This window comes from Phalacrocorax aristotelis, chromosome 1 (genome assembly GCF_949628215.1).
Source record: "Phalacrocorax aristotelis chromosome 1, bGulAri2.1, whole genome shotgun sequence".
Taxonomy (NCBI): domain Eukaryota; kingdom Metazoa; phylum Chordata; class Aves; order Suliformes; family Phalacrocoracidae; genus Phalacrocorax; species Phalacrocorax aristotelis.
In genome coordinates this window covers 74,190,099-74,203,008 of record NC_134276.1, presented here as the reverse complement: position 1 = coordinate 74,203,008, position 12,910 = coordinate 74,190,099, and the positions used below count along the sequence as shown (strand labels likewise).

Below are 12,910 nucleotides of genomic sequence, written 5' to 3'. Positions count from 1 at the left end.
TGGGATAGATGGCAGGTTCCTGGAATAGCCTACCATCAATCCAGACAGTCTCAGGAACTGATTGCTGGACCCAAGATATGAGTTAAGCATTTTAGGATTCACTAATTAGCACTTGCTGTCATTTAACTCTAGGGTCTCATTTTTGCAGGAAGTAATGGCAGGTGCTGCCTCCCCGGAGGAAACTTCAATCTCATGGAGAAGAATCTCAAGAGTTTCTATAAAAGAGGCAAGACATTCAGTCTGATGCTAGGCCAAAACCTTAGCTCTTTGTGAGGAATAGAAAAGCAAGAGATAATGCATGAATTAACCACTGCCATCAGCTCTCCTTGATCATCAGGGACGCAACGGACAACCCTCAACCTCAGGGAAGTTTCTCTGCTTTTTTTATGAAACAGAGATCATCTGTGTATTGGTGGCTATCAGATTATGTTAAGTCTATTACTCTTATATCACAACATATTGTATAGATTTGGAATCATCATTGAACCATACAGCTGTAAATGTTTAGAAAGGTGTCTCTGATATCCTTACACAGTGAGATAGAAGACACTGATACTTACAATATGCGATAGTTTGGCATGAATCTACCATAAATTGGCTTTAGAAAGTGCAACTTTGCAGTGAATGTACTTATACCATGGATGATTTGACCAATTTCATAGATATATATAGTATATCTTATTGGAGCAATTAGATAACAATTAGCAGAATTTCCAATGCAAACTAATTTGTAAAATTTTTATGAGTCTTGGCTTGGTTATAAAATACAATCTAAATAATCTAAATAAAAATCTAAAAGACACTTAACACACAGAAAAGTAGTAGTGAGCAGTCAAGGAATTAGATAGATACTTGACTCTCTAAGAAGCAAAACATATTTATGTTAGATAAAAAAGAAATACCTACAGGGAATTTTAGGGAAACCTAAGGAGCATTAACAACTGAGCAAAGCAGTAGGAAATAGGAAGATTTCAAAATGTCTGTGTATGAGAAGGATTAGCAGATGAACAGCAGGAGGGATTTATCACAGATATGCTTCACTATTGTATTCAAGAATTGTCATATATGACACAAGTCATACACTAAATACAGAGTTTGGGAGGAAACTTTCAAAGGTTAAATTTTCCATAAATGTGTTTCTTTTTTCCTCTCTATAAGTCTTCTCCACATTGACTATTCTCTGAAAAATACAGCCTTCTGAAGAGAAGGAAGGATGCATGCTGGTACCTTAATATCTACCTGCCTAGAAAAGAAAAAAGTTACAACACCTAAAATGTGCTCTTCACAAAACCTGAATCAAGAATTCCATTGATTCTCCATGATCTGGTCCAGCTCATTACAGAAAGCACAGATGAGAAGTTCAGAGATGGATTAAAGCTTTTTCTGCACATGGCAATGCCTTCCTAGCATCTTTAATGAATCTCCTCTTGAGATATGAACATTAAGCTGTGTTCCTTCTAGCCTGTTCTTCACCAGGAGTAAAATTCTGTCTTCAGACTTCATTAATGATTCTGCTGATGATACAGGAGATGAAGCAAAGCACAGCTCATTCCACAAAACCAGCATTTACTTTTCCAGGCTAGGAGAAACATATTAAAATTGGAAATGACAGCTAGTTCTGTTAGAAAATTAATGACATGAGGCTCAAAGTACTGAGTGCATATCCATAAGAGGTTTCATGTTCAAAGGGGTAAAATTTGATTGAACTGAGTTTATATTTAGAAAGATGGGATCTGTTTCTTTCAAGTACTATGTTAGATTTGGAGAGTTTCTTTTAATTGCGTTTCACATTTCCTTAATTTTTTTCTGTGATACCTTGCGTGCTTTTGTACATCACTTAAAAAAAAATTTAAAAAACTTTTAGAAGGCTAAAAGTACATGTTTTAAGACCCGACTGAGCAAACCGGTCCATCAACAGCTGGAAGTTTTGCTTTCCCCTATTTTCAACTGAACTGAAAGCACTTGAATTGTTTGTGAACCTATATTTTAGTGTTTGCAGTAGGAATGGCATTCCGGGCATGCCCACCTTTTCCTGCCTTGCAGCAATCCTCCAGTAATGGGCAACTTGGGACACTGTAGACCTTCTCACTAGGGAAAAGATAAGTAATTGACCACAAAAATGTCATAATTTCTATTGCCTAAATCTAAGGTGTTTTTAAAAATGAACAGCAGTCCCTGAAGTTTGATCATAACAGCAGCAAGTAAAATAATGCAATGAAAACCCATTAATCAATTCAGTCTTATTTTTATTCTGGCATCTTGCACTGCAGCTCAATATTACTGCATCTGGTAGAGCCTGAAGCATGGCCTTACAGATTGTTTCAGACCTCAGGTATGCAGCTAGCACAGATTCTCACCATAAAGCTCCTTGCACATAATCAATAAGTTAGTTGACCAGATGCTCTAAACAAGGGTAATAGGTTTGTCAGCTTTGTTTTGGTATGGCTGTCATATGCTATCACCTGAAGGAGTGTCATGAATTTAAGTTAATCTTGAGCACATGGATGGGGAGAGGAGGTATTTATTTCTGGGCTGAAAAATGAACATCTTGAACAATTAACTGTTGTGCAGGTGTGGGTGCAAACATGCTCACATTATTCTGCAGTGTGCCTAGTGCTCCCAAATTAAGAAAATTGAAAACATTTGTCCTACCAGTAGCTGGCATATCAAAAGCAAAATGACATAGGCAAGCTGGAAACCAGCCACGTGGCAACTCTAATGAAAAAGAGTTCCTTCAGCTACCTTGGCTATACAGCCACTTTGCCTACTGTTTAACCTGAAATACACACCCTCCCTGAGAATAAAAAACAATAGTGGCCATTAGTACAGAGCGATCTCATAATGCTCACAACTACCAATGCATATTTTTTCACAAACATTTGTCCAAACACTTTTGAATCCTTACAAAATTTTAGCACAGTATCCTATGGTAGGAGTTCCACAGCCAATTGTGGTTAACTTCCCATTTCCAGCCTGCATTTTGATGCCTGTGTCACATTTGTTTATTCTAGTGCCGCCATCACCCTTCAGATAGAATATCTCTTCTTCCTCTACTTCCTAACTACCTCAATAAACTAGATTTTAGGGAAGAATCCTGAAATTAAGTTATTTCCACAATGCTCAAGGCAGTGCTGAATAGAGATAACCAAGATAGTTTAATATGCTACTTGAGTACAAAAAGTAGCACAGCAGCCTCCCTTGGCTCAGGAGGATAAATTAACCCAAATGAAGAACCACACTGATAGAATATTTCTATGCAGCAGTATATTGTATTTTAAAACCATATGAAGAAAATGGGATCATATAGAGCAAACAGTATCAAAGATTGCTACACTGGGATCAAGTCACAGCATTGATTCTTCACATTCATACCATGCATTGGCATTGATGCCTCTGTATTAAGGAATCCTGCTTGCCAAAGGTGGCTGATCCAAGCAATCTGGTACACAGAGTGGGAAAGAGCTGTCGCATCGCAGAGCAGTTCTGCATTATGCCATTGGGCTCAATTTTTTCACATAAGCAGTGCGCTAAGCGCACATCTATGAAAGGACTGCAACAAGAGACACACAGCCACCACGAGGCCTAATATGCCAGCTGATTCATCTCATCATGTCACCCGAAGCACACACAAAACTTGCATAGAGAATAAAGAGGTTTCAAATTATTTCAATACTTTCTAATTCCTATAAGCAAAGAGACTGGACAGCTCCAGGAACCACTCCTGAAACAAGATTTTCAACAGGAAGGGGTAGTTAAGTTTTAGTAACCACTGTTAGCACACTGAGATGTGTCTTTTGTTTATAAACTGCTGTTTTCTCCTTATTCATCCTGGCAACTGGACCAACTAGAGCTCAGCAGTCTCACCAAAGGAACAGCAACTGTCCCCAGAGCAACAACAGGGTTAGGGTGTGAATTAGTTGGCACTAGAGGAAAATACCCTAGAAATTATTTGAGATTAGTTTCACATTTCTGAATTATCAAGGGAAATTTATATAAAAAGTAAGACATTTCAAATATTAAACTTGTTCATGTCTGTGTAGAGATGCAGGGAATATTGTCTGAAATTTGTGCTTTTTTGTGTTTGCCTAGAGTGGAAACTGCGAAGATTTGTCTGTGTGCTGGGGAACAAACAAAAGGGACGCACAGGGAAGCGGTACTGTGCTGTGAATTCCACCAGCATTTTTATGTTATTCAAAGACATGCATCTTGGAATCCGTAATCAGTGTGTCCCCTCAGAAACTTGTCATAGCAGGCAGTAATAAATCATTCAGGCGTTCACTCTGTCATTTACTTCAAAAGCCCCACTGAGTGACACGGATCTTCAGATTGCTATGAACGTGCGCAACACTGAAAATACAACTGAGTTATGAAACAAACAAATCATATAGGAGATGTCCTACTATTTTGATAATAGTGGTGCTAAAAGTTTCAAGGAAAAAAAACACAATTGACTCTGAAACTCTGAAGCTAAAGAAATAAACTCTTGTTACCAACATGACCAAAAATGTTGACAAAACTATAAAGCATTATTTTAATATTCCTCCATGGGTTTTTCCATCTGGCAAGAAACTATAAAGAATGCACATAGAAACTGTGACACATTCAGCTTCTGCTTAATCCTACGTAATCTCCATCTCCATAGAGGGTAGTATGTGTATGATAGTAATACCTGCATGGTTTCAAGGGCAGAAGGGCTCCAAGCTAATTGATCTAAGTTAGGAGGAACCTCTGCAAATCAAGATGTATTTGAAACTTTGCCACGGAGCAGAGACTTCTGAAGCTCATGGTGATATCCTCTCTCTTTAAATAAAAAAACCCAGAGCAAAACTTACTTGCATTCAGCAACTGTCCAGCTATTAGGGAATGCAAGGCTTGAAGTGACTTCCCTGTCACAGGTTCACTTTTTTTTGGATATTGCTAGTGCAGGACCTATCAAGTTTGAGTGATAAGTTTAATTAGTATCTGTGGACTGGGATTTAATTTCTAAGATCACACACTCCTTTCCCAGTACCTCAACAAATCAACTGCGGATTGCCACAAGGTAAGAGTAGCTTTATGCAGTAACTGAAGATCGCTGAGGTGTGTATAGTTCAATTACAAGTGTTCGTTAGCAGTAAAGCTCGTTCAGGAGGTATCTGCCACCTGTTCAGTTGAGTATGCATATATTTCACACATCTGAATTAAACCCATCACTGTGTATTTTGGCCCAGGCTTACTTCTGTCCATAGACCATAAAAAATGGCAGTGTAGTGGTAATGTTTTGGGGGAAATGGAGATGTTTACACCGGCAGATTTTTTTAAAAACATTTTCCCAGGGAATAAGAACAATACACCCTGCATCAGCTGAAATTCCAATCTGGTTTCTGATTGAGGATCACTGTTTGTATACTATTCATAAATGGAAATCGATACCCTACAACCACAACAGCATATCTATTATGACGACATTAAATAGTGTTATTCTTCTATCGCTTTTTAAGAGGTGATGGAGAAAATGTTATTTTCTAAACAGAAAGACAAAACAATACATTTCCCATTGACTTTTGGAGAACAGAAATCCTGAGTCTTGGATTTTATCGAAAGAAAAATCTTTAGTGGAGACCCTTTTAAAAGTGTTTGTAAAAAATTTGCATTGTGTGACTTTGGATTACAGAACTGTGCAGGTGTGCCCAGGAGCAGACAGCTTTCAAGCTTGTTTAAATGAATCAGCATGAAGATAACTTTTCCTCGCAGAAATATCAGACCTCAAGTTTAACTCACCTGACTTTTTTATCCATTTCACCAGTGTATTTGTTTTGCCTGTTAAGTAGGTTTTAACTATATCAACAACACTACATACAATACAACATTGGAACTACTGGACAAGCTGCGCTATAAAAGGAAAATGAGATTTATAGTAGTTACACCATTTACTTTTATTGTGGAACAGAGAGGCACCACCATGCTACTTGCTATAAACTCAGATGTTCAGAGACGTCTGGGCTTGTCCCCAGGCTGTGCACCTCTACAGGAAAACTGCAATTTCTATTCTCGTTTGCATGTCTTATGATTGTATAGATTAACATAGCACAGACTGGCACGAATATCAGCTCATGCTGAAGTGTGACAATAGTATCAACTAAAAAGGCTGGTTCTGGCAAGAAAAGCAGTGTAGATCTACAGAATATTTCAAGGCATAAGTCCATCGACCAGAAGTGCTAGAGAGGAAAACAAAAATCCCATGAGTATTTAAGCAGGCCTAAACTTCCTATACCTGTTGTGGGGTGGTTGCACAACCTGACAGAAATCAGAATTAAACTCTGCCTCTGCATACTAGTCATATACAACAATAAAGCATCAAAGCAGTACTTACAGCTAGAGAATATCAGTGGACATGAGTGTTCATCCATTGGGAAATTGTGCAGCTGCAGCTGGCACTCCGCATTGATGGTAAGCCTGTGGAGAAACCAAGCATCTGTTACTGCACATCAGCACAATGAACAGTCAGCAGAGGAGGCAGGGTCACCTTAGGTACCATGCAGGACCCCTTTGACATCCGTAAGTAAGGGCTGAAAGGAAAGGACTCTATTTGCAGGTTGTTCATTAGCTATTTAGGCCCGATCCAAAACAATAACAATTATCCAAAAACACAAATAATTTCAGACACATCATTAAGAGTTTCTTGATCCCAAGAAATCTGCGCATATGTTTTTCTCTAGACAATTCATCAATGAAGGACATGGGATGGAAACGACTATTCTTTACAAAAACAACAGGAAATATGGCTGATGTGGTGGTATATAATTCCACAAAAAGCCTCATAAAGAAGCTTTTAAGGAACATTCTCTGCATTTACTTATAGTGCGAACTTAAAATTATTTCAGTCATTTTGGTCTGTCTCTCAAAACCTCTGCCATTCTCAGTTGTAGAGATGTAACAAAGAGAGGAGCAGAAATATCTTCAGCCCCACTTGAAAGCTTGTTTTATGTGAAACCCCTGACACAAAGGACACTATGAATGGAGCTGATTTTAAAACAACTATTAAAAACAGATAATCTTCAGTCTGATAGTTTACAAGTAAATCTATTTACCCAGGTAGATTGCACTAAGTGCTAGGTTTTTTATACAGTCTTTTTCAGGGAACAGACATATTAATTGCATTCCTGAATTTATGCAGCAATTATGGGGCATGAGGTTTTGTTGTTGGCTTCTTTTTTCCCCCCTTGTATTTTAAACTAAGTCAAAAGCTAGCAAACTGGATGTGGAAAGGTTTGTGTCTCAGATTTAGGATGGCACAGAGAAAGCCTCTGCCTTCGAGGAGGCCACCTGTGAGGAACTTAACAGTGTTCTTGCACTGACACTTGAAGAGGATTTGCAGTGTTACAGCAGGAGTGCATTCACCCACAAAAGAGGGCAGGGAAAGGATGGAAAGGTGTGGAGCATGACTGAAACTCATACACTTTCTCCTGAATACAGAACACTCATCAACACCAGACGGTACCAGGACATATGGTAGTTACTGCTTCCATGCCAAACCAATTCCATGTGCTCACTTAAGTCAGATAAATTGTTTTTTAATTATACAGTGTTATCAGTGAAAAATGATCATTCTAACAGCCTCTCCTATGTAAAAAGGAGGCTGCCCTGAGTGAGTGAAGAGGACTCAAAACATTTTTCACTAACTAAGAATGCTCATTCAAACAATCCACTGAGTAAAGTATTACCCCTTTTTAGCTGTTTTCCACAAATAGTTTCTTCAGTGATAAGTACGAAAGTCTAACTGCTATTAGGCAGATATTTAACTTTCCCTGAAATACTGAAACAGGACTTAATAGAAAAAAAAACAAACCAAACCAAACCAGCAACCCAACCAAGAGGGTAATGGAGTTGACAGCCGGGCCACTGAAGTCCTTAGCTAAAGGCTACTGAAACAAGCAAGAGCTCTGTCACAGTGCAGCAAGCCTGAGAAGGGAAGGGTACTACAAATGTCAGTAGCATTTTCAGCTGTTTAATTAACTTCTTATTGTTTGCCAAAGACTTGCTATGGAGCCCAACTGCAATTGCAAGTATGATCAGAATATGCTGAAGAGAGTCACTGACGAAAATGTGAAAGGGATGTTTCTGACAAAGCTTGTCATGTGGAATATGACTTATGGCAAAACTCCTTTCTAAGCAATTTGTCTCTTCTATAAGTTAACACATATTTTTATTTCCACAGGTTTTTTAATGCAGATATATACAGTATTTGCAAGACCATACTGTTGACGGTATCACAAAGATTAGAAAAACTCTGAAAGTCTTTCCTCCAGCAGTTCTCCCTTGTGATGAGATGTGACAGTCTATCTTTCAGAGTGACTTATCTGAAGAATCAAGAATCAGCATTAGCATGAATCTAGAAATACTTTATCCAGCCCTGCATCTAACTCTAATCAGAAAGGTTTGTGACAGGTTTTATGGGACTACATGCTCCTGATTTTATTACAAGCATTAAAAAGCCCAACTTCTACAATTTAGACAGACCTATTTCTGATTCTCAAGGTTTCTTTTTTAGAAAGACAAGACTTTGCTTTTTAAACTCTGCAGTACTTATGCCTGAATATTTTTGTATTTGTCAAGCGCGGTCAGGTAAGCATCAAGAAGAAAACAGCAGAGGAGAACAAAGATACCACTGAAAATTACTGCTACTACACCAGAGCGGGGAGAAGCTTTCAGCCCTGCACGTCACTGAATGCTCACCTGAGGGTGTACAAGATCTTGCCATCATTCCATATGCGGAGGAGCTGGTTGGGGGTGGTGATCCAGTGAGCCTCCGCCGTCTTCGAGTTACGAAATATTGTGTCTGGGATCCAGATCAAGCCAACCATGTTGCTGTTCAGAGTCAGTATCTTCATGGTGCTGTTGAAGCGAAGACGGCTATCTGTCCACGTCTGGGCAAAAAATATATCAATTTGATATTCCTGCAATGAAAGCATGATACGCAAATTGAAATCAGTTCCACACTTCCCGCTACTGTTTCATCTTTGATAACGTCTATCCAGGTTTAGGGCGGCAGGATACATTCAGGCTGATGGAGAATGTTTCCTTTTTTCACTGCCTGAGGAAATTTCTTTTTTCCTTTTTTTTTCTTTTTTTTTTTTTCTCTAGCTACTTTAGAAAGCAGGAGAAACACCTCACTTGTCTTGGTCCTGTGCCATAACAATTTCTGCACTAGCACTTTCTTTTCCATTGCCTCTGGAGAGTCAGAGCTACAAAACACCATTTGCAGAGACTTCTTTCTCATAAGCAGACTGATAAAAGAGTTGTGAAAGATGAACAGGAGCAACACACATAAGGTGGAGAACAGTGAATTCCTCTGATTACGGCAACATCTTCTGCAGAGGGGATGGTGTAAATTCAATAAATTAAATTGTTTGTTACCAATTATTCAGCCACTCGTTTTGAGGTTGCACGACAGCAGAATTAAAAAAGCGTGTTTGTGCTTCTTTACAGACACCTCAGCTACCCCAAATGCTAAGAGCTGACAGGCCACTAGGGTACAGCCCTGAATAAGCTAATATCATAATTTACATGAATGTCATCCTTTCCTTCATTCCGTGTTTACTGCTGTGTTTCTGTAGGTAAGCAGTCATCATAGGTATAACTGCAGAAGTTAAAATACACGTGGACAAATAGACAAAATTATATAGATGAACATACAAACATGCTGATTTATGCATTTAATACCTCATGGAAGAAACTGTGCAAAAAACAGTATTTGAATTGTGAATTCCAGCCACTGGAGGCTGAGAAGGTCATGTTTGCATTTGCTTATGTTCCTCTCCCTCTTTCCAGACTGCTCTACTTGTGAACCTTGTGGAAACGGCCATCTGACCATGCCATGAAAGATCCTCTCAGTATCACAAGGCTGGCTGCATCCATGACAGGGATGGTGTTTGCTGATGTCACACAAAGAGCGTGCTCTACAACACAGGCTAATACAGGGGCTGGGGATAATCCGGAGGAAACCATCTCCTTAGGTCCCCTGGTAGGTGCGCTCTCGGTATATCTGAGCAAAGGAGAATTAAGGGTGTTTGGAAAGTCTGGTATGTGGCCTTTGACCACTCTCAACTTGATTTTATTGCATTTTTGTTTGTCTATTCCTAAGTTTTAAAAGTGAAGGTGTAAAAAGAAATATTATACAAACAGTATTGTATATTGTTTTATTTATAGAAGAGCTTGTAGTCTGAAATGAGAACAGCACTTTTGCTGGGAGACATCTGTTTCTCCTGCACTATTACATTTTTGGCAGGCCTTCCTTCCAAAGCTGATGTTATAACATCAAAAAACCTAATTCACTGACACTGTAATCCTAGTCTAAAGGATACTCTGGTCCTCTCATCTCTAGACGGCAAATGATCAGTAGATGCATAAGTGGTGCTAGTATGTATCTAAACACCAGGTAATGGATCACCTTAGGAATTAAAGTCTAGCCACCGAAGGCATTAAGGGCCATTTTTTCTTCATAGCCTATATCACTACTGTTTTTCATTGTATTATTAGCTTAATTTTCTCAGGGAAGCTGACAGGTTTGAATCTGAAGAGAATTTTCTTTCATCCCGATGAGCACAAAGTTGCCTATCTCCACAGACTTAAAGGATGCAACGTAAGGTACACAGAGTACCCTTATTATTAAAAAAGGACTCCCTTAATTCACCAGGTTTAAGATGGTAGAGTGCTGATCTTGTTTCTTTACACTCAACCTTGTATCATGTTAGTACCTGAAAGTCCAGTGACAGAGTTTGGCACATTTAGCGTCTATAGAGAGGAATATGCCAGACATGTCTATGGGTTTCTCCATATGCTGAGTGAGTAGAGTTGCTTTTTTTAGCTCATATGTGGGAATTAGTATTTATAGAATCAAAGACCATTCGTATACAGCTGGCTAATGACAGTGCTGTCTTATTACAGGACAAGTTTTTGCACGATATTCATATTTGAGGTTATTTTATATGAATGCTTTGACTAAAATTAGGAGCAGCCATAATTCCCTTCTACTATATCGTACACATTTAATGATATTTAGGATTTTAGGATTTCTACCCCACCAAAGGAAAGAAAGACCTTGAGCTCCATCATACAGTGTCCTGAGAAGGTACTGCAGCAAAATCTGAGCAAAGTGGGCACCAGGAGCAGTACAGATGCATGACTGTTGTTTCTATTTGGGTAAACTACTCTGGTGGAGAAACAGATTACATTAGCCTAAAAGCAGGGCCATGCTAACACCACTGTCCAACTTCCATTTTGCATCTCCTTTACTTACTACTGCAACTACAACATGCCAGCAATGACCATCATCCAAAATATCTCTGCAGTGGGCCACTGTAACTCCATTCACCTTAATAAAAACTTTCCAACTCAAATTAAATGGTTCACAGATCTTCTGAGTTACTTAGTTCTTTAAAAAAATGCATTTTTCTTATTGTAAACTGAGGTCATAAAAAGCAAAGCAACACTTTTTAAAAGAAAAGTCAAAGTTGTTTGAAATTAGTTGTATTGACTTTTTCATCACTTTTCCCTATTATTTTTATTTAAAGTGCTTACAATGTTCAGTCAGAAAGAACAAACTACAAAACAAAAATTCCCCAGTAAAAATAAATGCACATTTCAACTTAATATCTGAATCGCAATTTCATCCTTTATATTCTCCATTAATCCTTTTTAGAAGAGGATGTTAGATCAGTACATCCTTTACATTAATCTTTGTAATTGCTTCAGTCTTCAACCAAGCAGATAATGGTGTATGATGTTCATATATTCACTCTACTAGGAAGGGACAGAGGTCACTTTCGAAACTGGCACTCAGTTCTTCACTTCTAATGGAGCTACGCCTGGGCATGCTTCTGGAAAATTACCTTTGTCTTCACTGACAACAGATACTCAGTTCCTCGTGAAGTCAACAGCTTCCATATACTGCTTTGCACAAAGCTGGTACAGTGATCTCCAACACACAGCAGCCAAGAAAGGGTTTTGTGTTGTCTCATAAACAGGTCAATATAACACAACATAATATAAGAAAGGATCATTTGCTAGCTAACACCTGTCATTTTAGATCTTTATGAAACGTAAAGGTTGCACTTAGAGAGTTCAGGTGGGACATCAGGTTTCAGAGAACTGATGCCTCAGATGAAGCAATGTCCTACAACTCGGATAATATTCTTTATGTTCTGCTCTACCACTGCACCAGAAATGTTGTTAATATCCTTCTGATTCCTTCTGTTCCTTTTGATTTTTTGACTACTATGTGAACAAAGGAAAAAATAAAACCCAGCAAATTTTCAATAAGACTTCTTCCCAGCGGCAGAAAGATGAAACTATGTTTGCCATTAGGTGATGCCAAGGTGGTATACAGTAAAGTGTTCTGTCGCTATGTTTTCTTGTCTTACAGGCACCTAATTTGCCATCCTACCAAAACAGACTTAAGATTTTTCCTACTTATACCACATATTCACACTGTGCCTGGATGCATTAACTGAAGCTACACTCCAGAGCAGCCACACTTCTGAAAAGAATCCTTGAGAAGATGTAAGGGCCAGCCCTAAGGGGAAAAATAAATCTACATGTTAATGTGTAGGAAAAATCTAGGCAAATATTATTTCTCTTAGTACATCACATATTTCTGAAATAATATTAAATTACTCTGATGCAAAATTCAGTTATAAACTAGAATAATAATTTATTATCAATTTTAACAGGTTTCATTATGTTCGTCTTTAACAGTGAATTCATAAAGAATTCATTAATGTATAATCTAAACTCCCCATACTTAGAAACTTCATCAAAACAGAAATTGTTTGAGGGTTCCACAATCTGTCCAAAACTGATTACATAAAGGAAATGTTTGTGGGGTTTTTTTTTCCTTTTCTAAATAAATGAAACAATTTTAAGAAATGGA

At 38.3% G+C, this 12,910-nt stretch overlaps 1 protein-coding gene across 1 annotated transcript in view; it reads right to left on the bottom strand.

The window, feature by feature from the left end:
• GABRG3 (gamma-aminobutyric acid type A receptor subunit gamma3) overlaps nt 1-12,910 on the bottom strand; it is a 325,287-nt gene that overhangs the window by 147,753 nt on the left and 164,624 nt on the right. Inside the window, exons 5-6 of the mRNA XM_075093627.1 lie at nt 8,716-8,936; nt 6,353-6,435 (exon numbers count right to left, since the gene is read on the bottom strand). Of these exons, the coding sequence (XP_074949728.1) occupies nt 6,353-6,435; nt 8,716-8,936 (304 nt within the window). The remainder of the gene's footprint in view (nt 1-6,352; nt 6,436-8,715; nt 8,937-12,910) is intronic.